General features: G+C 29.9%; 2 protein-coding genes across 2 annotated transcripts in view; one reads left to right on the top strand and one right to left on the bottom strand.

Moving 5' to 3' along the window:
* Positions 1 to 27,768, bottom strand: part of LOC126844276 (uncharacterized) — a 114,599-nt gene that overhangs the window by 20,881 nt on the left and 65,950 nt on the right. The window lies entirely within an intron of this gene.
* Positions 710 to 9,712, top strand: LOC126844275 (eIF-2-alpha kinase GCN2). Its single transcript, XM_050582345.1, has 23 exons — positions 710 to 951; positions 1,035 to 1,201; positions 1,274 to 1,409; positions 3,611 to 3,730; positions 3,810 to 3,940; positions 4,664 to 4,718; positions 5,234 to 5,377; positions 5,451 to 5,645; positions 5,725 to 5,855; positions 5,933 to 6,076; positions 6,150 to 6,344; positions 6,408 to 6,543; positions 6,605 to 6,771; positions 6,830 to 7,004; positions 7,085 to 7,469; positions 7,546 to 7,733; positions 7,835 to 8,062; positions 8,136 to 8,293; positions 8,392 to 8,608; positions 8,921 to 9,024; positions 9,090 to 9,297; positions 9,367 to 9,521; positions 9,583 to 9,712. Exons 1-23 carry the CDS (start codon positions 901 to 903, stop codon positions 9,710 to 9,712), a joined length of 3,720 nt encoding a protein of 1,239 aa, XP_050438302.1. The 5' UTR covers positions 710 to 900.

The following is a 27,768-nucleotide window of genomic DNA, read 5'->3' as shown; positions in this document are numbered from 1 at the left end:
TATTGACTTAAAACTAATTATTAGGTCACACAGTCAAATGTCAATAATTAAGATTTCCAAAATGAATTCTCCAAATATAATATTAATTATTTATAATTTTTTTGTTTATTTTTATTAATTTTTTTTTATTTATTGATATATAATTTTTAATATTTAATTTTGGGTATTTTGAACTAGCAATCAAAGTCAAAACATTCAGTTTTATAAATTTTTTTAATACATTATTTTCTAGTAATCACTAAAAATAATTTAGAATAGATAAATCAAATTTTAAATTAATATTTAAAAATAATTATATATAATCATGTATGATAGGGGTTTTATTCAAAATGTAGGCAATTCTTATGAGAAAAAAAAACTGTTTACCTGAAAAAAAAATATATAAAAAGTATTCAGATGCATTATACTTTAATATATTTGTTAATAACAATTGTTTAACCAACAAAAAGAGGTTTAATTAAATTAACTTAACCCTTTTAATACAATAATGAGTTACTTAGCCCCTTCATAAATAAAATTAATAAATCATAAATGGTCGATTTTAAATATTTAACCACAGATTAAATAAAACCATAGAACCATGTGATTTAACCATAGAACAATACCCTTTCTTTATAGGTCTATATGTATTTAACGCGCAATTTTAAACCGGCAGCCAGCGAGTGATAAGAGATACGCACGTGAACAATCTAAAATGATAATTCTCAATAACAAGTAGTATGCAAGTACACCGACAAATAAGTAATAATACGTTTTTAATTTTTCGTCAAACAAAGATCAAAGTAGTTCATACTCTGCTGTGGTTTCAGGTGGTACGTGAAACTTAAGTTAAAAAAAAAAAAATCTCCAATAAAAATATATCATCGATGAACCGCCCAATTTTGTTACCGGGTCAATTCAATGGCAGAGACTCTGCAAGAGAGGCAATCAAATGAACTAGAAGCATTGGAAGTAAGATTTATTTTATTTAAATTCGGCTGTATGACAATGACCACATCAGTTGAAGTCTACGATTTGAGTCTTTTTGTCTCTAGGCCATTTTTAACGATCAGCTAAAAAACAATAACGAATACAATAATGGCCATGAATGGAAGCCTCTAGATATCACTGTAACGGTATTCCCTGAAGGGGTCACTAATTTGAAGTGTAATAACACTCAAGTGGACTTACATATAAAAGCCTCTGAAAATTATCCCAATCAGTGAGTTGATGAACACTAAAATTAAAGAGTATTTTCGTTTTATTTACAGTATTGTACTTCACCATTTTACAGTGTACCATTGATTAATCTTAAAAATGCCAAAGGTATATCATCAAATTACTTATTGCACTTAGAAAAACAGTTGAATGATTTAGCCAACAAAATTGTGGGAGAAGTAATGGTGTTTGAACTTGTCCAGCATATTCAGGTTAATATACATTTTGTTAAGTATAATATCGACTCGTGTGGACTCTAAAATAAATATGTACATACATATACATATATTATGTGCAATATATACATATTTATATATAAAAAAAAATGTATTTTACACAAAAAAATAAGGCAAGCTGTCTGTTATCCAGATTACTGGGCACAGACTATTAATCTACTGTTAAGCATATTTTTGTTGCCAAAACAATAGTATAAATCTTCAAAAAAATAAAAAATTAGTTATAAACATCAAATTATAAAAAAAAATGTTTTGTAATCTAGTGAGACTGCCACGTATAATCATTATTTGAAGATCTGTAGTTTTGTTTGGCACGATGATATATGAATTTAAAAACAAAATAATGGTATGGACATCCCAGCCTTTGATCCGATACAATTCTTGTAATTATGGAGTATAGGGTTTGTAAATTGAACATTTTTCTTTGTGTGATATAACTGCTGTGTATTCATCTAAAACATTTATGTTAGCTATTCTATTTTTGTTGTCCCGTTGCTGTGACCCCAAAAATGTATAACTCGTCGTAAACCTTCAATTTTTTCGCTTTATACATATTTACAATGGTTGTACATACTTTGTGGGGAGCAGTATCATAAAGAAGTTCCATTTTTGACATGAACCCCGGATGTGAGCAACTGTTTCAGTGTTGTAATTTCACTACATTTTTTATGATTTCTACAATAGCAGTTGCCCGAACTACAATCTTCAGTCCTTCAATTTGACTTGGATTTCATATACATTTTCCATACAATTGTTCATTCGATGCTTGGTAAATGATTTTATTTGGAACCCAGTAGTTAGTTTGGGTACACGGTACAGACCATCACCTCTGAAGCATACTTGTCTAATTTTTGTATGCTCTTTAAGTCATAAATCTAAATATATCGCTGGTACTGTTATTAAATTTTAGCAAGGACATACTGGATACATTAATTTACATCAACTGCAATTAAATGATCATTGTGTATTTTTGATACTTTTAGCATACATGTGTTGCAATGATACCTCCCTAGTTATGTTTATTATTCTCAAACCTCTTACTTTTGATTTGCATAGAAAAATATTAGTGGAGTATGATTTATGTATGTTGTGTGTATAGGGTACTCCAATTTATGTCATATATACTTATCTCTAAATATTTGATAGGCTCCACAATAGTGATTGCACTAATAGTTGACCCATTTGACATAGTAAGATTGTTACTAAATAATTTGCTCCTTTTAACATAAATTACTACTAATTTGTGCAAAAACACTGTTAAATAGAGCTTGATCTGAAGACTTCTTAATTATTCGTCTACATACACTTATATTATAAGGGTCATTGAATGCCAATTCTTAAAATCCAAGTAATTTTCTTTACACTGTTTTGTTTTAGCATTAGTTTAGCAAAGTTATATATTGCTAATGCTTCATTAACCTGATGAATAGTGAAAACAACGATGCCATCTAAGCCAGAAAAAGTATCAATAAATATCAGTATAATTAATTTTTCAATAAATCTAGTTTAAAATTATCAATATCCCTCTTGTCTTTGGGAATCAAAGTTATCTTTAATGGCATTATTAGGAGTATTACAAACTGTTCGATAATATTCTTCTACGTCATAAGTACCATATTTTAAAATTGTATATTTAGAGTTGTGTCTAAAAGATGTTTTACATTCTATGTGCTAATAGAATATTGTCATTGTACTAAATCATACGAGTATGACCATTATTTACTCATTGTTTCTGTCATTTAGATATGCGCTGAGGATTCTAATAATTTCTTTTTGTTTTATGTATCTTTATATTTGAATAGTCCACGGTTACACTTTTTATAAGAAAAAACTGCAGGGTAACAAGCTTACGATAAATAATAACTTGCTTCCTACAAAAGTTGTCGATAATTGGAAACGAGTGTATCAACATTTTGAATACTACCATCTAATAGATCAATTTTACATAGATTTTTAACTATGTAGCAAAATTTACAGACTTTTGTTACAGTTTTTAGATAAACATTGTCTCTATGGATTAGCCCTACAGCAATAAATTCCACTTCTGAACTATTGTCACTTAGTGTACATTACTATTTGTGATAAAATTTTAATCACATTATTAATAAGTTATCTAATTTGCTGTTGAAATAACATATTTATATAACATATTATCCAATTATAAACGTGAATTTCAGAATTTCCTCTCACTTATTAGCAAGCCTCAATATGAATCGGTTTATGAAGAAATGATTTCAAGAAAACAACGAAAAGAATTGGAAGAAATACAAACAAAAAAACAGGAAGAAGAACTAACAGTAATTTATTAATATATTAGTTATTGATTAACAATTAGATTAATGACTAATATAACATAACATATTAAAAAATATTTAGAGACAACTTATTCACAATGAAATGTCAAAAAAACGAGAAGCTTTAAAAAAAGAATTACGAATGCACAAAAATAAAGCAAAAAGTACATGTGAATTTTTATTAGAAGATGATGAAGATTGTTTTGATTTAAAGTAAGATGTTCAAATAGTAACAATAATTTTTATTTTAACGTGTGACAATGGTTTAACACGCCAAACTTAGTACCAACGATTTAAGGTTCGCAGTACTGTGAAACAGTCTTTGACTGTTTCTTAGTTACAATTTTCTCCCTTTTCAAGCAAAAGAATACAACATTATTTCCCTACCATATGGGGTTTTAATATTTTTATTGGAAAGACATATTTACTTAGCCACAACATTTCATAATCATAATCATAAGCACACCCATGTTTTCCAACTTTCCTATTTGGTTAGACTTAACTTATATAAATTTCTTTTATATAAATTTGTTTGAATTTATTTTTGGTAAATGTTTTTTTTTGAGAAAAACTCTATAAAGTTTTTAAATGTTGGCATATTTTTATTTTACATACTTCAGGAATGAGACTTAAACAAAAATTAAAATAAGAGTGCCCTTAATCAAATAACTTAATTTTTTTTCTCTTAAATACATATGTTTTCGAACTTGATTAATGTTTGGGTCTCTCTTGCGTTTTGAATTCTCGCGACAAGAGGTCCTTTTTCCCTTGCCACCTTACATTGTAAAACAACAAACAAAAATGTTTTCAAAAATAAAAACTACAAAATTGCAATAATTTTAAGAATAAATAAGCACCTTATCCTTAATGAATTATTCTGTATATATTATATTGCTACGTGTGTGTAATTGTTAAATAACTGTATTTTATTTTCAGAGAATCTACTGAACCAAACAATGATGTAATGCCAAACAGAAGAAATCAGCTAAAAGTAATTAACTTTTTTGTTAACACTTCGATAACTAAGGTCATTACGGTTTACAGTTGGGTTGTAGTTAAGCTTAGAACGATTAATTGTGAAACATGAGTAGTTGGGAGTTAGGCTTTGTTGCTAAAATTTATAATAAACGAATGCCCGAGAACTAGCAGCAACTCTGGTGTAACTGTGGTTGACTGCAACAATTTGCATTTAATAATAGTCTGTACAATTAATTATATATTTATTATTTCTCATTAATGATAATATGACAATTAATAGTTATAAATAAAATAGTATGAATAAAAAAGTTTAGTTCTTGATTCGTGAACTAAAAAATAATTAATTTTAAATTCATTACTCTACATTTAACTGCTAACTAAAGTGTTCAGATGTAAGAGTTAAACGTTGAAAATCATTATGTATTTTTTATTCAACAATTTTAATGCTTAAGAGGGTAAGAGAGAATAATTCAAACTATTAATTTTGCTAAATATTAAATGTTGTACTTTGCTTTATTAATTTTTAAGGATCATATTATAGATGAAAGCAATTGGAGTGATGGCGATCATGATAATATTTATTTAAATTTTGTATCTACCGGGTCAAGACTTGATAAGGAATTTGTTATCTTAGATTGGCTTGGTAAGGGAGCATTTGGAGATGTTCTTAAGGTAAATTTTTTCAACAAATCGTAATTAATTAATATGCATTGTTTTTATAATATTCTGTATTTTTGAACTGTAGGTGAAAAATAAATTGGATGATTGTCTTTACGCCATAAAACGTATAGAACTAAATAGAAAGAATAAAAACCTTAATAAAAAAATAACAAGAGAAGTAAAACTTTTATCACGGCTGAATCATGAAAACGTTGTTAGGTATTTCAATTCATGGATAGAGACAGCCAAAGTCAGCCAAGAAGGAACTCCAATAAAAAATGTATTTACATTTTTTTCAAATGATAAATGATGTTTCAATTTTTTTTTTTTATGGATATTGGTTTTATTTATATTTTTAGAAACCAATGAAAACAACTGAATTGTATCCCCTAAAAGATATCAGTTGTGGTTGGAGATTATCCAATTTAATCGAGGAAATTAATTGTAGCAGCAGTTCTGAAGATGAAGATGATGATTGGATATCATTTATGTAGGTGTTTGTTTGATAAACAATATTCCATAGTAGCCTAATTTTTTTTTTTAATTATTAATTTTATATATGTTAAGACACCAATCCGGTTCAGAAAAATTGACTGATATTTCTACTACTAATTCACCAGATGATAGTCGCAAAGAAGATGACGAAATCTGTGATAGAATTGATCAGTTTATGTATATCCAAATGGAGTTTTGTGAAAAAAGTACTTTAAGGTATATGAACACAGTAGTATATTATACATTTTTATAATACAATTAAAAAAATATAATTAATAATTTTTTCCAGAAATGCTGTTGATAATGGTTTGTATAAACAACCAAAAAGGGTTTGGCGATTATTAAGAGAAATTGTTGAAGGTCTATCGTATATACACCAACAAGGAATAATACATCGCGATTTAAAACCAGTGAACGTTTTTATTGATGTAGACGACCATGTTAAAATTGGAGATTTTGGTCTAGCTACAACAATTATTCAAAGGTAAGGAATATTTCAATTGCACAACTTTTTGTCTTGTATTTATGTGAAAAAAATATTTAATAGACACATACCAGACATAGAATCAACAAATGTTCCGGATTTACTAGATATTGATACATCTCAGACAGGAAATATTGGAACAGCGTTATATGTCGCTCCTGAACTAAATAATTTAGGACCCAAAGCTGTGTATAATGAAGTTAGTTATAACAGCTGTTATACGTAAATTTGTTTCCAAAATGTGACAATTTTTTTTTTAGAAAGTAGATATTTACAGTTTGGGCATTATATTTTTTGAAATGTGCCATGAGCCGTTTGGAACTGACATGGAGAGAATAAAAGTACTGACCGATCTTAGAATGTATGATTGTATATTACCTGAAACATTTTCAAATACAGGAGATCCGTCTCAAAAACATATTATTAAGTAAATATTAATGTTATGTAATTTATTGCATTATGTTTTATTGATTATTGAATAACAGATGGTTATTAAATCACGATCCATGTAAGCGACCAAATTCAACGGATATATTACAAAGTCAATATGTACCACCTCCACAGTTAAAAGACACTGAACTTCACGAAATGGTTAGAAATACTTTATCAAATTCCAAAAGCAAAAATTATAAACATCTTATTGCCGCATGTTTCAATCAAGTAAATATAATATTTAAAAATATCTAATTGCTCATAATTGTTCTTAAACATTGATGTATATAAACTATTTTAATCCACAGAAAGTTACTGCTGTTGAAGACATAACTTTTACAATGTCCACTGGCAGAAATGTTCTTCATCATGACCGTCTTGATAAGATTATTGATTTAGTTAAAGAAGTTTTTCAGCTTCATGGTGGAGTTTGGTTGTGTACGCCGTTGCTAATGCCTGCACTAAATGGCATAGTCAAGGACAACACTGTTACTATGATGGCAAGGTGGGGGGGTTTGACTTGTGTACCACATAACCTAAGGATACCATTTGCTAGGTTTTTAGCCCATAATCCGACAATTTCAAATTTAAAACGATATTCAATTGATCGCGTATACAGACAAAGACGAGTTTATGGTGTTCACCCAAGGGAACTCTATGAAGCCGCTTTTGACATAATCAGCACATCTCCAGGTGCATCATTAGCTTAAAACATAACATTCAATGTAGTATCATAGTATAACTTATTGTTTATTGTAAATGTTCTTAGGTAATTTGATAGCTGAAGCAGAATTATTATCCATAACAGCAGAAATTTTAAACAAACTTAAAGATTTCAATCAAAGTAGTTGTACAATACGTCTCAATCATACATCATTAGTTCAAGGAATTTTAATGTATTCTGGAATTGAAAGAGCTCGACATTTAGAAATATGTAGTCATTTTACAAAATTCAAAGTAATTAATAACCTATTTATACAATAAAATGATTGTATAATCTTGGTAAATACATTTTATATTTGTTAATATTATGTTATTTCCTGTGTTCTGGCTTTTAGAAGAACAATTTAACACCAGAACAAATTGAAGAGTTAGAACTTTTAGGTTTTGCTAATCATCAAATAAATACTGCGATGAATTTTTTCTCTATGGAACATAATTTTACTGATATGGTAGAAATTTGCCGCAAGATAACTATGCGTAAATCTAAGTGTGGTGTCTTTTGTAAAGAAGGTTTGCGGCAAATTGAAACAGTCATAAAACATATTGAAAACCTCAATGTACAGGTATTTTAAAAGTAATATTTCATAAGTAAATGGTGATTAAAATGTAGTATGTTCACAACATTTTACCTTGTAGTTGTCCATCGTAATAATGCCTGGAATGTTAGATAACATGCAGTTTTATTCTGGTTTGATATTCGAGGTAGTTTATTCTAACAAACACAAGAAACATGTTGCTGAATATGATGTCTTAGCTGCCGGTGGAAGATATGATAAACTTATATCGGCATTCAGGTTATTTTAGTATAAAAATATTGTATAATTTAGTATAGATAATATAATTTTATTATAAATAAATAAGTTACACTAATTGATTGTCTATCTATTTTTAGGAGAAACATTGATTTGTCTAGTGACATAAAACAAACTGCAACAGGTATTAGTTTCTCATTAGACAAACTATCTGCTTTGTTTCAAGCTGAATCGTCCGGCATTGATGTCATACTCTGTTCATCTTCTAGTGATAGTGCAATAACTGATGAAAAATTGAAAATTGCTAATGAATTATGGAAAATGGGTGTTAAGTGTTTAGTTTTGGACGCAGAACAAGTATGAATTTTACTTGAGGAGTTTAAAGCCATAGTAGTTTAAGGCACATTTTCGTAAAAGTTGAGTTAAGTATTGTAAGTATATTTTAAGAAGTCAATTTATCGAAAGGCAAAGTGAATTAACCAGTAACATATAACTTCTACCACCAGATGGCAGCACAGTACAATACTATATTACAAGCACAATACTAAAATTTTTATAAAATCTTGTTTTTCTCTAATTAAGATTAATGTGATTTAAATCACTATGGTTTTAAACCCCTCGCATAATAAAAAAAATATTTTGAATTAACATTATTTATATTGTTTGAAGACATTAGAGCAAATTCAAGATTATTGTCAGGAACTGTGTGTAATCAATATTGTCATGTTAAAAGATACCAAATCTGTGATATCTAGACGTCTTATGGAAGATAAGTAAGTTAAACTATTATTTTAATTTTAACAATAATAAATAGTGAAGCCATAACTAATTTTTTTAGGTTTCAAGATAAGTTGATGAGTGTAACAGAATTTTTAGAATCTATTAGACGTAAAAACCGACAGAACAGTATAACTAATAATACTATTCAAATAAATACTTCAATGAAAAATGATAACCGATCACTAAATGAGAACCAGCATGTCAACATAATTTTTTTAACCGAAGAAAAAATATCGACAAATATCAAACGACGATATGAAAGCCAAGTATATTTATTCAACAAACATCTGCAACACTTTTACTGGTCTTTAAACAAATCATGTTTATTTGTGTAGATTTCAAATGCTGTTTCCAAAACTCTACAAAAGTTATCTTCGAAAATCCGTATAGAAATATTAGCCCTTAACGTGGATGTTGAACTTATTAAAGCTCTAGGCTCGTTATCTGATCTGTCTAATATTCAAACTGATATTTCGGCCTTAGCAAAAAAGTAAGAACAAGATTTAATCCAAATCAATAGATAAATTAATAAATATATAATTTTATTTTAGATTTTCGCATCATAAAAAAGATTTGTACAAAATATGTGATTACCTCATTGACTTTAAGCAAAAAAACATGAATATGGTTTTCATGTTCTATACTCTAAGAGGAAATATGTTTAAACTAATGATTTGTTGATTATTAAATAAAAATAAAAATATTATTTATATTTTTAAAAAAAACAAATTGCACTCTATTTTTTTTATCATACTCGCATGTCAACATGTGATATATTTAATCGAAATTCAATAATATTTACGCTCAACAATGATTATCAATTAACAGATATTATATTTGTTTACTACCAAATAATAAAAAAAGTTACAAAAGATATTAGATAAAATATTCACACTCTAAAACGAAGATACTTCTTTGCACTGCCTAACGCACAAGCTCGTTATTTTAATTTTAAAATAAGTGAAGCAATAATTAAATTTAAACATAAAATCTAGAAGTTGGGTTAAAGGTTTTAACTTTGAAATAAGAATTTTAGCGAGATAGACTTAATAACCATTATTGGCGGTTATCTTTTCTTTTACATAGATTGAATATATAAAATAAAGTAAGTAGTTAACTCAACAAAAAAATGTATGCTCTACAAGTATTAACCTAACCTAAAGGAATATTACAAGTAAATATATAAAAAAAGCGATATGGTACCTATGCAATATAACTCGGTTGGTGGTACTCCATTGATACAATTTTTCACATAAATCTAAACCTTTCACGCCCCCTCCCCTCAGTTTTAACTCTTAAACATTTTTAAATTTAATATTCAAATTGAATGTAAATACTAAAATGCAGCATGCATAGCAGAATATGACATCTATAAAAACAAACTGTACGGAACTCGTGCATGTTTTTAAGGAGACATCATTTACCCATTTTTTAAGGAGTTGGGTATAGGAAATTTTTTGCAGAAACTTAACTTAAAAATTACACTGTGATGTGTAATTATTAGTTCAGTAATTAGGACTCTTTTTTGTTAGTTAATTTATTTTTCGGACTATCGCAGTATTCTTGACAGCAATTTAAAAAAAATATGTCATCTAAATATAGCTAGGTACGCATATTTTTTACTATTGACTAAATGACAAACGTAGAAAATTATTTTTTCATTTTTAAAATAATAAAAACTTTATCTAAGTTTTCTTGACGGCTTTTGTTTTTATTATTCAACATTCGCAATTTATATTTTTATTCTAACACTTTTTTAAGTGCTTGTATTTAATGCAAAATTTTAGTTTTCTAAATAAAACCGACGAAAGGACCTAGTTTCTCTTTTTGACGGTATCAACACTTTTTCTATGGCTATTTCGCTTTGACTCATTTGCTTTTTCTTAAACTACGATTTTGTTATCCAAATTTGGTAAAAAAAATAATAAAACTTAAAAAAAAAATTCTGCATTTAAACCTAATTTCAAATTATCTCCTAAGCAAAATCCATTATTTTAATAAACATTTTAAATTGACAACAATTTAGCAAACCAAATGTCTAAAAATCAGATTTACCAAAATTTTTATAAAATAAGAACGCCTCGTGGAATAATCGGATTTCAAAAATGTATTATTATTATTAATTTTATTTTTTTGAAAGATTTATATGATTTACACATAGGAGTTCAATTTTTGATTTTATTACAAAAATTAAAAAAATATTTATTTTTGAACTTTAATCACGACGGTACAAATTAAATTTTGAAAAATTGTTGGCGAAAAGTCCTATGCAGACCGCTGAAGTGTTCGTCTTTCAAATAAACAAAAAATCCTAAAAACTTTGCCAGTCGTCATCATCACTTTTTTGGTGATTAGTTATTGCACCCGGCACGCAGAGCGCTGAGAGCAATGTCTGGATGATTATCATTGAAGTTGCCTATCAATTAGTATACTTGTCTATGGTCATCACCTTTCCCATAGGTCATGGTTTTGAAGAAATAAAACCGAATAGGTATTGGAGTACCTTAATATTTTTCTTATACTAGCAATAATAATATAAAATCATATATTATGAATTATTTAATACGGCATCCCTGAAGGGCGAAGACGACTGCCAAAAGTGAATGTTGACTATCAAATAACGTTATAAATTATAAAATAATGTCTAGTTTTAGAACTACAGAGCATAGGGTAAAAAGTTTTGTGATTATTGTTGCCCAGTGCATTCGATTAGTGTCTTTTGATAAGGTTAATAAACGAACAAGAGATTATTTCAACAAAGATTGAACAAACTATCCATTGTGGCGTGGGACTTGACCTGATATGTCCGACGAACATCTTTATTTCTTTAAAAATTAAGCAAACATCGGTATTGAACATATACAATTTATAACCGGTTCAATTTTTGTTTAAAAAAAATTTCTTTTCAGGGGTTGCGTTTAAGCAGTAATTTAGAAAAAATTAACCATAAAAACCATAATGTATGTTTAAGGGGATTGCCTGTTTTTTGACGTTTTAGACCAAAAAGCCGGACAAAATGTCGGCTACTTAGAAAGGTTCGATTTCAATTCTGTAAGCTGATATGAGTTCTTTACTAAATTATACGGCTTCTTTACTAAATTATGCCGGTAACAGATTTGTCAATTAATTTTTTTATGTGTACAAATTGTTTTTGAATTTTGAAAAATGTTCAAATTAATTATTTATTCACAAGAAACTGAATTTTTAAAATGAAAATAGGTTTCCTACGTAACCTAAAAAAGTAGTCAACGAACTCGAATCTCTCTACAAAACTGAAATTCTAAGTAGGCGTAATTTTGTCAGGTTTTTTAGGTCTAAAATAACACCAAAATAACGTTTACTCTTTGAAAAAATTGTAGAAGGTAAAAATAATATCTTAAAGCTTATACAAATTATTCTGAAAATAAACTAACATGACCGAATTTTGCTTAATTATTGCCTATATAAAACTCCTTAAAACCAGTCCGCTTTAAATTCCCTAAGTGGTTTCTAAAATAGTTTTTGAAGCAGTCAAACGGATATAGATTTACCAATTCTAGTATGTACATTATGCACCGTCGAAGTAGATACATATTTTAAATTTAATATTACTGTAAAAATTATTAAAAAATTGCAATTTACTAAAATAATTAATTTACTTAAAATACATTAAAAATTTTGCCACAACCGATGCCTTGTAAATGTTATGAAGAATTCTAATGTTTTTTCAGGACTGAAATCGAATGATTAACAATAAACTTATGTTTTTGTACAAAAATGGAGCTTAATCTTCCATTAATTTTCGATAAAATCGCATTTTGTTTTTATTGAGTCATTATATATATAGATACAAATATATAAATATTTTAAATGTAAAAAAAAATTCTAGCGAATATGTACGACGGGTATTATTATTTTATTAAAATATGATCTCTGGTCTGTTGCTAGTACGTGAATACTAAAATATAATTCACCGTGCGCGTACCCGTGGGCCATAGCCTAGCGCAATATTTATCATGTTAATAATGAATAACGTCGTGTTCAGTACAATAAACATTTTTGCACGCCAACAAGGCGGTGTCAAGGACGGTCGTTCGGTGTCCCCTCCATCATCGCACACACACACGAACACACACACGCACACACACACGCACACACACACGCACACACATACACACGGATTTGGCAACTAATAATACACTCGTCAAAATTAAATGAACGTTTCAAAAAATAAATTCCACATGTTAATTTAGAATTTGTAGTTTTTAATATGTATATTAAACGCGTTTAACAATAAATTGTCATTTTCCGGATGGCAATTGAAAGCAATGTCATTTTAATCAAATTTATTTACTTATTTGTACGGTTATAGTTTTAGTTTTATCAAATCTTTGGGAACCCTTGACGAACGCTCGGTAATTTTACATAATAAATTCGATCTTTCGGTTAATACGTCGTTTGTGTTACCTACCTACCTATTTTTTACAATATAATATATTATGTGCAAATCATAATTGTATACAATTTTAAATAGATAAATTAAAACTTTTTGTCAGTACTGTTTAATCTGTTGAAAATTTATATGTTATTGCGTGTATTTTATAATTTACTTATCACAATATTAATAATTATCTAACTTCTAGTTATTGTCTTTAACCTAAAAAAACTAATGGTTTAGTTTTAAAAAATATTCTAGCTATAGAAAGCCAACAAAATTTTAAACTTATACGCTCTCATATTTTGTTTCTTTTTTATAATTTCCTATTCTTCTTCCCTCTTCGCCTTCATCCCAACTATTTGGGATCGGCAATATTTTTTTTTTATTAAAAGTAAGGCATAGGCATAAATGGCGATTATATAATTGGTATATAACGATGTTGAAATGTGTTGTCAAAGTATGTACCTGTTAATCTCGTTGTATGCACTTAACATGCAAAACATAGTTCAAACCCTAACGTGAAGTGTTGTTTGTTAACACTTTTTTTAATAATTTTTTATTTTTTTTTTTTGCATAAAAATGGTTCAACATAATCGGATAGATTATATTATAGTCATATGACTGTACACCATAATATATAGTCTATACCGACGCCATGGCCACTGTTAATTGATGTAGGTATATATCGATTATCATTTATCATAATATTAGAGCTAGACAATTATTCCACATAAACCTAACATTATTTTTACTTGTCAATTCTTATTTTGTATTATTCAATAAACGCCTATTTTTTTTTTTTTTGTAAACCACTATAAAGAATAAACCGGTACGCGTTCACAGAAAACCATCATGTAAACAAATCGTACATTTTTTATCAAAAACTCGGTGAGAATCTTTAATTTTTTTAATGAACTTAAGAGCAATATTGGGACGGGGGGTATGCTTGCACCTTAAGTTTTAGTTCCTCCTAAATTATTTGTGCCTCATACCAAAGTAGAAGATATGGGAGGAGGCTTCATAATAATATCACTGCTTAAGTGCTTTAGTATTTTTAACAAATGTACACCCCTGTGCGTGAAACAGTATAGGTTTGTAATATTTTTGACAGTTTGCAGACAGCCAAACAGCTTATTTGGTTATGGGCTATATTATAATAGGTATTTTATCATTTAAATAGAAAGATAATAAACGTTATTTCGTTATCGGCCATTTGCACCGAGCGTGCTGAAACTAAGGTCCTTGAACGACGCTAATTTGACCACCACGCAATGTTTGATGATCGATTTTTTTTACAGTCGATAATTTTGTGAAATCTAAGTACTTACTTGCTTGTTGTATCATACCTATTCTAGAACTGAACACAATATTTAGAGCAATATAATAGTGATCATTTTAGCCTAAACGTAGTTTGTAGAAATATATATATATAATATATGTACCATGTTTTGTCAATGTTCACTGTAAAATGTTCATTATAATAATAATACTAGCCAGTAGCAGTAATTAAAAGCGTGTTGAAAAGAAGTAAATGGTAAACTAATTGGTAGGGAGGGTTTACTTATAATAAGCCATTTTGGATCTCCCTCTTTCATTTCCCAGCCTTACATAGCCTCTCTAATCCTAACCCACACTTATGTGTGAAATATGATTCGTTTTTTGCTTCTTAAATTATGTAAATTATGACAAAATATAACTAACTTGGTTAATTTCCTAACAAGAAATCATTGGCAAAAGTAATTATTTTTCTATTTATAAAATGGCAACGGGGAGGGGGGGCTCCTTCGATATATCTCTCTACAGAGCACATCACTGTATATTATTATATAACGATTTTCGAGGTTATATTGTTCAACTGTGTACACTTGATGGAATGATGGCTAAAACAGAAGGTTTTAATTTTCATTTTATCATTTACGCACTTCGTACAATTTCAAATGAGTACATTGACTACAATGGGGGATCATGCGGGTCATGACCGTCCCCCAAAAATTAAACTTGTCCTTCACATAAATTTAAAAACTACTAGAAAACTTTGGATTTCGCAAAACAAATCTGACCTCAAATAAGATTCTCCAGCGATCAGTTAAAAATAATAAAATAACCCACAACAATACATCTATAATTTAATTTTCCCATGATATTGACTATGAGCATTATTCGCAATTACTAAATCGTTTGTTTTATTATCGGAGTTTGATATAGGTCATTGGGTCAAAACGCCAAATACGAACGAACGTTTGGAGCACCCCCCCGTGGAACTTTTTGAAACTTACCCTGCATGTCTGTTACGATGACAAAAATGTTCGCAAATTTTTTTTTTTCGATTATTTTGGCCGTGGTTGTATAAAGTATTTTCAATCTTTTCTTTACTCTTTTTTTTTATAATATTTTCGGCCATAAAAAAAATTATTAAAAATCGGTTTTTATGTAAAATAATCTCAGCTTTCTGAAAAAAATGTATTAACCTTTTCGAGTAACAGAAAGTCATAAAAATTGAGTTTTTATTCTAAAAAGTTAGTTTTTTTCATGTTACCTAAAATTCAAATATTTTTCTGATATTTTTTTACAAAAGCTGAGATAATTTTACATAAAATTTGTAAATTTCAAACTGAGTTCTTCATAAAAACGCTTAGAAAAACAATTCAACTATTTTGATTACTATGTGTTCGTTTTTTCAAATTTTCTTTTGACTAAAACGCGAAGTTCCTTTTTAAAGTGCCTACCTAACGGGTTTCAAAAAAAAAAAAAATATATATATATATTTGTTATTAAGTTTAACATCTTTTCTACGGGGGCTAAAAGGCCATTTTTTAATTTTTTTGTTTTTAAAGATGTATTATTACACAATTTATAAGTTTTATATTTTTTACTTTATTGTAGTTTTTCTAATTAATCTAACTAATTTTCAATTAGCTTAATCAAAATCGACCTTTTAGCATCCTTAGAAAAAATAATAGATACGCTAAAAAATTACTTCTATGAAAGTCATTTTTACTTATTAGTAATATACTATGATTTTTTTTTTAAATTATGTATTTATTTTCTCTCTGAGCAACTTGGCCCACTTCCCTAAATTTGATTTGTAGATCCATGCTTGCGCTAATATAGTTAAAGTAAATTTAATGGATGAAACTAATTTATATATTATGTAAAATATTTTTTAAGTATAATTTATTGTATTGTTATCGGTTATTACTATTAGGACATTTTCTCTCAGTACTCATCCCTAATTTATTTTCAATAGTTAGTAGCTAAAAGAGGTCAGTGCTTATTTCTGTGATGAGAGCTGAGAAGATACAGTTTTATTTATAAACGGCAAGGGTGAAAACATGTCGAGGGTGTATTGATTGTGGCCCGCTGTAAACTTTGTAGGCGCCTTTATCCTTGCACTTAACATTGCAAAGATATGTTTTAAGTGCGATATTTAGAATTGCTTTTTTGTTTTATTTGTGTGTATAACATGCCTTATTTTTATAGTACTTTAATTAAATACTAGAATTAACCCTTATATACTCAAAAATCGAAACCACTATATAACCCGAATACTATTGTTTTATCAAAAACCATAACCCATATTATTATTTCGGTTTTAACCGAGATCACAACAACAAACAGTTAGTGTTGCTTTTATGCGGCCTTTTTATACTTAGACGTAATATCACTAAATCATGTGTGAATATGACGTGATGCTCTTATAAATTATACAGCTAGAATGCCGTTTTCCTAGTTTAAATACAGAGGCTACATACTTTGGTTAGGTTGACAAATTTTTAACTGACAATATATGTATTTCATACGCTGAAATAAATACGACTTAAGGGTTGTCCATCACGTCATCTTGTTTATAAGATAATATGACCGTAGCATTATATACATTAACTTATTAAATTAGGCTTAGGCATCTAGGGTATAGGTGTTTTTAATTAAATTCCAATAGTAATCTCAGCTTACTAATCAGATCAGCCATTATATAAGTATGAAATATTCTTTCTACCCTGTATCGGTCCTCCATTGTCTTTAGATCTTGTCGAATCGTTCCCCTTGTTCTTCATTATTGTTGCCAAGAATTTCAAGGAAATGTCCAAAATGGCTTTGTAAGTAATACTCATATTACATCCTAGGTCTTTGAAGTTTTAAGCATGCTGTTAACTAGGTCAAAATAGTTTTCAGCCTTGCGGTTAACCAGAAAATGTTTGACAACAGTTAAGGACAAATGTGACCTACGCTTACGCCCTGTCTCATTCTTGAATCATCGAAGAAGTATCATTTACCAGTTGTCTGATGTGAAGACGGTTCAAAAATCTAGTTTTTAGTATTTCTGAACTTAATCCAGACAATTTTTTCCCTATGTATGCAAAGCAAGAGCTATCCTGACCAAGAAGTTTTATAAATTACTTTATTACCCGCATATTTATATGCAGTGGAGGCAAGATGATTTGGTCTCGTCCAACTAAAGGTTCACGAATGATATTCTTTTTCTCCCACAACCAGTTGTCTCTCGTTGGCCACTTTTTTCTTTCCAATGGACTTGTTTGGATCTACTGTCCCACGGGTAAAATCATATTTAGTGTAGTCTGTAGAGTTGTCTGTAGAATCGGTCTGTATAGTAGCAAAGTAGCAAGTGATAATTTAGAAGATATTTTAATTGTTAAGTTTCAATATAAAATATGTTGTGTTGTTATATGTTAATATGTTATTACTTATTATTGTCATTTTAAAAATATGTCCTTGTTATTATCATTTTTTAATACTTAAACTGTGGTTTAATAAACAGCTGTACGGTGTACCGTAAATTTGGCTGACAAAATCTCGTAAAGAAATAAATGTCACACGATTTTGGAAAACCCTAACACACACATAATCCAATTTACCTATTATTTCGGTTAAATAAACCAGAAACACGTAAAAACTAAAAAAGAACACAACCCTAACCATAATGAAGACGCAAGTATAACCCATTCGGGTTCAGAGCCCCGATACTTAAATCAGTGGGGTTGAGGTTGAACGCTAACGTACCGCGTACGTGAATTTATTATGGTATCAGTCATTTTGGGATATACTGTACAATGTATTAGTAGTTGTTTTGTAGTTTTTTTTAAGAGTTTTTTTTCGGAGGGAGGCTGTATCCTTAAAAAACTAACGGTGCCCGGGAAAATGTATACCCAACTGGCTTCCACTAAATAGGCCATTATTCGTGTTTTCCGCACAGTTTTACGAAAATATACGCCAACGGTCCAAAAAAACATATCTCCGCGGTTAACTATAAACCGCTTCAGCTATATGACATGTAAGAATGCGTTTGGAAGATGGGAGGACCGTTATAAAAATAGACAATCCTAATTTCGCGGATAAAATGACCGGTCAGTGCTCTCTGTGCTCACCGGTACTGCGTATTAGGTTTTCGCGTTAAAAAATCAATAACGCTTCTGTACTTACCCAACGTTCACCCGGTTCACATGCCGCAATACCGCCATCCGTCTTGAGTTAAAATTTTACAGAAGTATACACAACTTTTGTTTTGTAACTTTTATACTATTTCCTAAATGTTTTGCGGTCAACTTAAGTATAAAACTTAAGTACCTGTCCAGCTTCTTTTCTAAACTGAGCCTCTTGGATTTCTTACAATATGTTGAATAGGTGAAATAAAATTATAGATTTGAGTAAAAAATGATCTTTAGTAATAGCAATATTTAGTTTAAATGAAATAGTTTTTTTAAAATTAATTTAGTCTTATCAGTTGCCTCCGTCCTTATCCCTTACAAATGGTATCGGTCAGCCAAACATTTTCCCCTCCACATTTTTGTGTACCTCATAATTTGTCTATCTACCACACAATGATCCGTGTCATTGTTAATAACATTCAAAATATTCAACTATATGTTCCTTGGCCTTCTAATTCTAATAACATTGGTAAAAATACCCCAATTGATGGTATATGTAATGTAAATGTGAAGGTTACCCTAAGCTCACTTATTTTCATAAATAAATGTAGGTACAATTAAAGTAGATATGAGTTATTAAGTTTTAAATATATTAAATTTATAACTATTTTCCTTTTTTTCGACAACTAAAGTAATAATAATCGAAAAAACAAGTCATTATCGAAAATAAAGTAATTACGTTGTATAATTATAAGTATTAAATTTTAAATTTTAATTTATTAATTAATTAAGAAAATAATATATATTATTTTATTTAATCATTTTTAATAATTTTCTAAATTAATTTAAATTAAAATAATAATTATCTTTACTCTGTTACACGTTAGCTTGATAATCCATAATTAGCATTTCCTTTTAAAAAATAATTTTTTCAAACATGTAATCCTACTTAGAGAATTTAAATTAGATAAATCCTGCAAATGAAAATTAAAAATATAACATAAAAGAAAAACACCTTATGAACTTTTATTAATAATTAATCAGTTAATACACCCAGTGTTCTATTATCTTTTGAATTATAACTACAAGGTGTACTTATTAATTAAATAACTAAATAGTTAGAGAAGAATGACATTATACTTATTGAAATTAATGTATTTGCAGAAATTATTATTAAGCACTGTACGTCAGTACCTAAAATTCATATTGGTTTTTCAATAAAAAACGACTAACAACTAACAAGTAACACTAAAATTTACAGTACAATATGAAGTTAGTTTGGTAGTAAAAAATAACGCAATGCCAAAAATCATTGTTGCAATAAAATATATAACTGGTTACAAACCGGTTTCTCTTCTATTAAATTATAACCAACTCGTGTTAAACAGCTAATATTTTTTGGCAAAAAGTTGTGACACTATACAGTATTTTATACTTATCTTTGCAACATTACTTACATTACAATATATATCAAACAATATTTTCTAACCATTTAAAAGTTAAAACAGAAATCAGATAACTGTATATAATTAATGACCGAATGTAAATAAAATACTACAAATTCACTATACACACTAAAGTCAAAAGTGCTTAATTCATATCAACATGGCATAGTATTGTACATATTACTTACGACGAAAAGAAAACAACTGCGGGGAGCACTTCATGTGAACAAGAAAATACACACATAATATAAAACCCCAATGATTTAACAATCTATTACAAATAAAATTTAAGTTTAAATGTTAAGATATTTGTATATTGAGTCGGAAAATATGTTAGAATAGGCTACACTACAATACTACATAGTGTTGTTTTTTAAGTAAAATACTATATTTGAAAATATTTTATATAAAATATTAATAATTTTGTTTCTAATTATTATAGTATTATAATAATTTCTTTTGTAATAATAACTAAGTGACGTAGGTATATATAAATTATATATGATCTCCACTAAATGTATAGTTGGTACATCTTGTAGCGACCATTACATTGACCATTGAACAAAATTTTTAACAAGCAATTAGCATAACAAGAAAACGCGTTCAACTCATGAGACCATATATATATATATTTATATATTATACATAATATCTTTTATTTACGCGTTTAATTGATTAAAAACCTTGTGCTTAATAACGTTATACATTAAGAATGCCAATGCGGGCAAAGTTCAATATATTTTAACATAGATCATTGTCTATTGAAAATTAAAGAAAGAAGAGAGAGGACGTCTTATTTATGCGCACTTGTTGACTTATGCGCTCCAGTCATTGAATTGGTGTAAATACACCTAGATAGTTTTTGTCTAAAATACATTGGTTTTATAAAGTTTCTACAGAGACTATAATTGTAAAATAGAATAATTAATGGTATAGATTATAATAGTTGAATCGTTTCATGTAAAAAGGACCTTAGTCCTTAACTTTAAACTTTTGGAAAAATGAAAAAAACGTTTGATATGTTTCAAATTGCATAAACATATAAGGGCTTTATCAAAGTTAATAGATATTAAACAGTAAAATTACATTCTGTAAAATAATATTATTATTTTCAATTGCAGTCCAGATTATTAGCATTAATCGCATTTATATTGTATCCGTATAAAAATAAAAAATATTAATATTCACCTCCGATCAATAATCACTTAAATTTAAACTTACTCAAGATCGCTTTGTTTAGTCATCTATTCATTAAAAGTGATAGTTAAGGATTAAGAAGAACTTTTCGATTTCAATAGTTGCACAGAATTGTATCTTTTTTTAAATTTTAAATTATTATTTAAAGCTGTTGTTAATTTTACGTGTGGTAGTCAAACACAAATGTGGAGCATTTAAATTCCATTTTCTAAATAAAATAATCAATCATTTTTAGCTGCAACTGAAAGTTACTTACTTAGAGTAAGTTACTTTGGCCAATTTTGTTTTACATTAAAGACAATATTGCATAACCAATAACCATTAACTATATATACTATATTATTACATTCTTATTTTATACCAAAGAGTAAAATCAAAAGTGTCATTGATAGAAAATAAAAACTTACTTTTAATAGACTGTAATCAATAATCGATAAACAAGAGCGTCGCGTGTAAAAGATATATTTGCATGTACCTAGTGGAAAAGGAACGGAAATTGCAAAAAAAAAAAAACAAAAGAATAGTACAACGGTCGTTCGTCAGAGCATCATATTTCATATTATATTGTACGCATATAAATAAATATACATGCAATTGTTTTTTTTTTGTAAGCGTGTATTGTGTATGGAAGCGGTTGTGTTAGCAGCGGTGCGGTGTATACTACAATATTATATATAGGATAAACTGACCTAGGCCAACACGGTTGAGTTGACGGTAGGTCGATAGAATGCACGTTCTCGTGGTTTGCAAAAAGACGAATTAAAATTCGGCGATTATTTTTTTTGGCCATGTTAAAAAAACCACCAAAAGCATGTGTTGGCGGTGGTGGAGGTCACGGTTTCCGCATAGTAATTGCCCAATAGCGTCTATTATAATAATATTAGGTATACACGCCATATTGCGGTGCCCTTATGAAAAAAAAAACTGCAGAGGAGAAGAATGGCCTTGGAAACGAACAAAGCGGTCTCGTCCGACTTGATCGAATACGACAGTGTTGAGAGTACACACGACGGACTTAAACCAGTTTACCGACCGCGAATAATAATTTTGAAATGGTAGGGGGGGGGAGGTGTGACTGTGCCGAGTACACGATATGTTACACCATACTTACGTACTATTGCATTGCCCCCGTATTGCCGCGCTTTCTTTGTAAACAATACTTTTTTACAATGTTCTAAATATCTACGACTATCAGCAATTGCAAATTGGCATAAAAAATATTACCATTAATTATTTTATTATTACAAATTAATATGTAGACATTTACCTTCCAGGCGTGACATAATATTAACTATTATTATTATTATTATCTGGCCAAGTATGGCGTTTTACAAATCTATATTATGTATTAGAATGGTTTCACCCGTTGTTGTGCATTTTTCATTGAAAACGAATGCGTGATGGCCGTGCCGGTCTGGAGAACATCCAAGCGGTTCTATTGTTAAACTTATGACATTTTAGCGACATCACATGGAAATATCAAGGCTGGCAAAGTTATAAGTTTCCGTTGAGTTTACTTATTTAAATAGTTATATTGTCAAAGGCAGTTATATGGTAGGTAAACCATGTGTTTCTACCTACTGTAACAATTAAAATCGAACAATTTATTTTCATAAATTTTAAACGTATTTTTATTTTTATTTTACAAAACAATCTAGCAAGTTTTGTACTTAAATCAAATTTTATTTTTATTTATTTAAATAAATAAATAATTGAAAATTAAATCAAATTTTTAATTAAGTTTGAAAAGTTCCCATATTATCTTACTTTTTTGTAAACTTTGATGTGGAGCTGAAAAGGTATTTTTTTTTTTAGAAACATTATGCAGAAATCTATATTGTTAACCATATTATATAATATTATGTTAATAACAACACTAACCATGTTAATCTAAAATCACAGTTAAAAAAAAAATATCCAAACGCATTACACAAGTAACAAAGTTAAACGTCATCGAAAAAAATATAATATTTTATACGTTTTTTTAAATCTAGTTATACGAGTAGTAGTAGTTCTTGATTAAAAATGATTAAGGGGACAAATGCAATGATCGTTAAGTGGAGAACGGAAAGACCAATTTATAAAAGGTCAATGAACATTGATAAAATTGCCTGTAACGACAATTAAAATTTGTTTACAACATAATGTATTTATGTTTAAACTCGCGTGTATAACGCGTCCTTAGACTTTATTTTATCCATAACCGTGATCAGTACGGGCTGAACGACTTGAAAATATCTTTTTTTTTTTTTAAACTAGAATAACTAAAATATTAGTAAATACTAAAAGTGTACAATCTGCATTACTGACAGGCGACCAGCGACAGCACTTTATTGCCGTTCAAAATGAAAACCAGAGTTTATAGTTCTTAGTTACAATTATAAAACTAAGTAATTTAACACAATAGTTTATCGAAGCGTTTAGCCCTAACCTTGGAAAATACAACATTAACCGTATGACCTCTCTGTAGGTCTCTCCTTCAAATTAAATTCCCCTCTGGTTAGGTCAGAATAACTGGATGGCAATGGACAAGGGAATTGTAAGCAGAGGATGTTTTATCCGTACCGAGCAAAACCTGGGAGAAAAAAATTATTTTAAATGACTCGTGATTTTGTAACGCACTTGGGTATGCGAATATAACGGAAAACGATTAAAAAAAAAATGCCGTGACGACTATCGATATGGTCTATTAATCCGCTACCGCTACTGTTGCCTTTAGCCGCCGCCGAGTCAACGACCTTTCTATATATATTATTATATATTGTACACTTTGACGGTCGATTCGTTCGCACAACACAACATGTGTTGTTATATATTATATAACAATAATAATATTATCAAACTTCGGTGTTCGGTATCAACAACATATACATCAAATATAATATTATATATACATATATATATATATATATACTTTTTTTTTTGCAAAATATATTATAAATTATAATATAATGTAATGTTAGCTTTTTTAAAGTTCTTTGCGTATATTATCATAGCAAAACGGTGTTGCTCATAGTGTGCGACATGCGAATATGCGATGACATATTATTATTGTATACGTATGTTTGGTTTATTGACTGGTGCCGAGAAGAGCCGTGCTAGTTCATTGTTCCGGGACGGGCACGGCGTGGATAGTGGCGAAGTTTAGGGCAACGGGTTACGGGGAGTGAGTATGGCAACCGGCCAACAATATTCGTATATATTCGCACGAGGGGCGGAATGGAGAGGTGGACGAAGAGAGAGCATGTGGTGTACGTGTGAGAGTACCGTGTTTTATTATAATATGCTTTTGTGTAAAAGTTAAGGAGGCGGTCGACCAGACCAGACTCAGACTATACGCGTGAAATAATATTGTTGCGCGCGGCGGCGGCGGAGTGGGAACGGCGTTGACCGACGCATGCGCGAAGCACGCATTCTACCGTCTAGCCTTAACTCGGTGCCGATTGAGGCAGGTCAGTGTCAATGCACTTTAATGACGTTCGCGCACAGCTCATCCTTCGTCGTACCGACACAGCCAGAGCTCCGCACAACGACCGATCGACAGCTTCTATTCATGCTTTTTTCATCTTCATTTTAGCACCGTTTTTTCGCCGTCGTTAATTCACTTAGAGCTGTACGGTCAACGGTAAAAATATTATTTTTTTTTTTTACTAAGCCTAATCATTTTTTTTAAGTTTAAAAATATTATTCATACGCCAAATTTCAACTTCGTCGACCAATAAAGTAAACGTCACACTTAGTAAATAGCGAAGCTAGAATAAACATCCGACGAATCATTGGACGCCGTACGACTGGGGTAAGCATGACATTCATCCGTAGTATTATATTTTAATTAAACATTTAGTTCTTGTATAGCAATAAGTATTAAGTCTATAATTTTGGCTTTAGCATCGTACGACAACATTTTATACGTATATATTTAAGTACGTATATTATGGATCCGTTTTGTAGACTAAGAATTATGACGTCGTAAAGGAATCTGTTTTAATTTTTTTCATGCCAATATTTTTGCTAAAATAATCTTTCGGACGTCGGCCGCGACGGTCGGTATGTTGTCTAAGGTTATGGCTGAGGGGAACGGCGCGCGAAACGGGGTACGGCTGCCGGCTGAGTTCGTTGCCCCAGGGTCGACCTCCCACCCGTCCGTCCGACGGGGCCCTCACAAGGGTGAACGACATCAGCCGTTGGCCGCCTCTTCCCCGCGAACGAACGCCACCTCCCGCACAGAAGGGTTTGGTTTTATTATTATTATTTTCTTTTCTTTTTTTAACATTGAGGTCGGTCAAGTTAGTTCTATTATTATATTACTATGATGTAGCGTACGACTCAAAGGTTCGACCGGGAAACGTTGACTATATTCTGTTAATTGTAACAATATAATCGAATCGTCCCGTACCTAGGGACCTTTACCCGGCGGCGGCGGTGTCATTGAACGGACAGATTACAACCTTCAATTCGACGCGAGCCAGAGACGCCGCCGCCGTTTGGCATAATGATATTTTGCCGCCTCACCTACGAAGTAACAATACTAATAATAATAGTTTTAATACTTAATAATTTTATATTATTATCCAAATATTCAAGGTTAACAACCTTTCTAGCAAAAATGTTTAATTGTATATGTCGCCCCCCACACCACCCTCTCGCTATTCCCGGACAGCCAACAAGGTAAGGCGACGCGTCTCTATTTTCGAATGTTGAATGGCGAACCACTTAAGTTTGATCAATTATTTAGGTCGTTTAGTGACTATTATTATTATACAGCTTTAACAGCCACATATACTTACGTTAAACATGTTATAAAATCGAAAATGAAATTGTCTTATTTGCACGTGTTCAGTGCGATTGTAACAACGATTATTATATTATTTTAATACTAGGTAGAATTTGAATAGAGATGTATGTATGCAATCGAACAACAACTGTCACGGCCGCAACTCATAAAACGTAGTCCTAGGTCAGTAACTGCGACGGCGGCAGAATAGGAATACATTATTACTATATCGACGAACGGTCGTTTGCATACATTATTATTTTATTACTACCTAATACGCTGGCCGTCCCCATTTTACGCTATTTTTGCCGTTTTCCCTTTTTGCTCGAACTCCGTACATTCGGTTACCCGTTACAATAAACTAATACAGCATGAACATAGAGTTTAAAATTGTACGCATTAACGCTGCTAGCGTGTAGTTATATAGTGGGCGAGAGGCACAGTAAACTATAGGTACATATAATATTATGTGTTCAATTTATTTATCTACCCAATGAAAATCTAAATAAAACTCCTCAACGCGAATAATTGTTAGTTATTACTTAACTGTTACTATTATTTACGTTTATTTAATAATGTAGACTGAAAAAATCCAAAAAAATCGTTCCCTCTGTCTTTAACCACGGCACTTAGAAATGCGACGAGGGTGATCAACCGCCCAATCGCCTATCCTTTTAAGACGATACATTTATCGTACATAATAAATTACATTTAAGGGTTGATCACGGTAAAACATTAACCTAGCCTTTTTTTATAAAGTTATTAAGGGGGGGGGTTATGGTTAATTCGTGCAAAAAACGGCAAATTTTTGTGAATTTTTTTTGTCGACACAGTTAAAATCTGTTTATTAAAACTAATGGTACATTAAAGTATAACATTCGAAGAATATTGTGTAATATTTTCATGTAGAAATATTAAAAAATACGGCAATTATTCGGAAGCGTCTCGGAAAAAAGTAGAATTGCGGTGACCCTCATAACTTGATGCTGGATCATCCGAAATTAAAAAAATCAAGTTCTTTCGTTAGATAATTGCTTTCCCCAGGTAATGCTGGGAGGTTTTTTTGAAATTTCAATTTTTCACTTTTTGGGAACACTTTGAAGGGAAAAACGCGATTTTTGCGAAAAAAAATCGGCTAATTTGTTATTGTAAAATAACAAATATTAACAAATTTGAAAAAAAAAACTCTCCAGCGTTACCTCATTAGCTATGTACTGAAATAGTGTTCAAAATTTCAAAAGGATCGGTGAAGTAGTTTTGAAGTTATGGTGGTCACCGACTTTGAAAACGTGAGTTGTGGGAAAAACGCTTTTAAGTTAACGATAGTGCGCTCGGGCCGGGCAGCTATAAAATTCCGACAACTCATAACGTCGTCAATTTTGTTCCGATCGACTTGAAATGTTGACACAATATTCTTGAGATATTATGCATTCAGTTAACAAAAAAAAAAAAATTAAAAAAAAAAATTTTAACACCCCCCCCCCCCCCCTTAAGTACTAAGTGTAATGTATTATGTACTA

This window comes from Adelges cooleyi, unplaced genomic scaffold (assembly GCF_023614345.1).
Source record: "Adelges cooleyi isolate 19-005CV unplaced genomic scaffold, UGA_ACOO_1.1 ACOO_flye_CR_arks_rails_tigmint_CR_PRNA_651, whole genome shotgun sequence".
NCBI lineage: Eukaryota > Metazoa > Arthropoda > Insecta > Hemiptera > Adelgidae > Adelges > Adelges cooleyi.
Note: the sequence above shows the minus strand (reverse complement) of the source record. Positions and strands in the feature narration are given on the sequence as shown.

What these genes read in the sequence shown, in the direction of transcription:
- LOC126844275 (XM_050582345.1), top strand. Translation starts at nt 901, where the DNA reads ATGGCAGAGACTCTGCAAGAGAGGCAATCAAATGAACTAGAAGCATTG. An exon ending in TAGTTTTGGACGCAGAACAA is followed by an intron (nt 8,609 to 8,920) that starts GTATGAATTTTA and finishes TATTGTTTGAAG; the next exon opens with ACATTAGAGCAAATTCAAGA. An exon ending in AGACGTCTTATGGAAGATAA is followed by an intron (nt 9,025 to 9,089) that starts GTAAGTTAAACT and finishes TAATTTTTTTAG; the next exon opens with GTTTCAAGATAAGTTGATGA.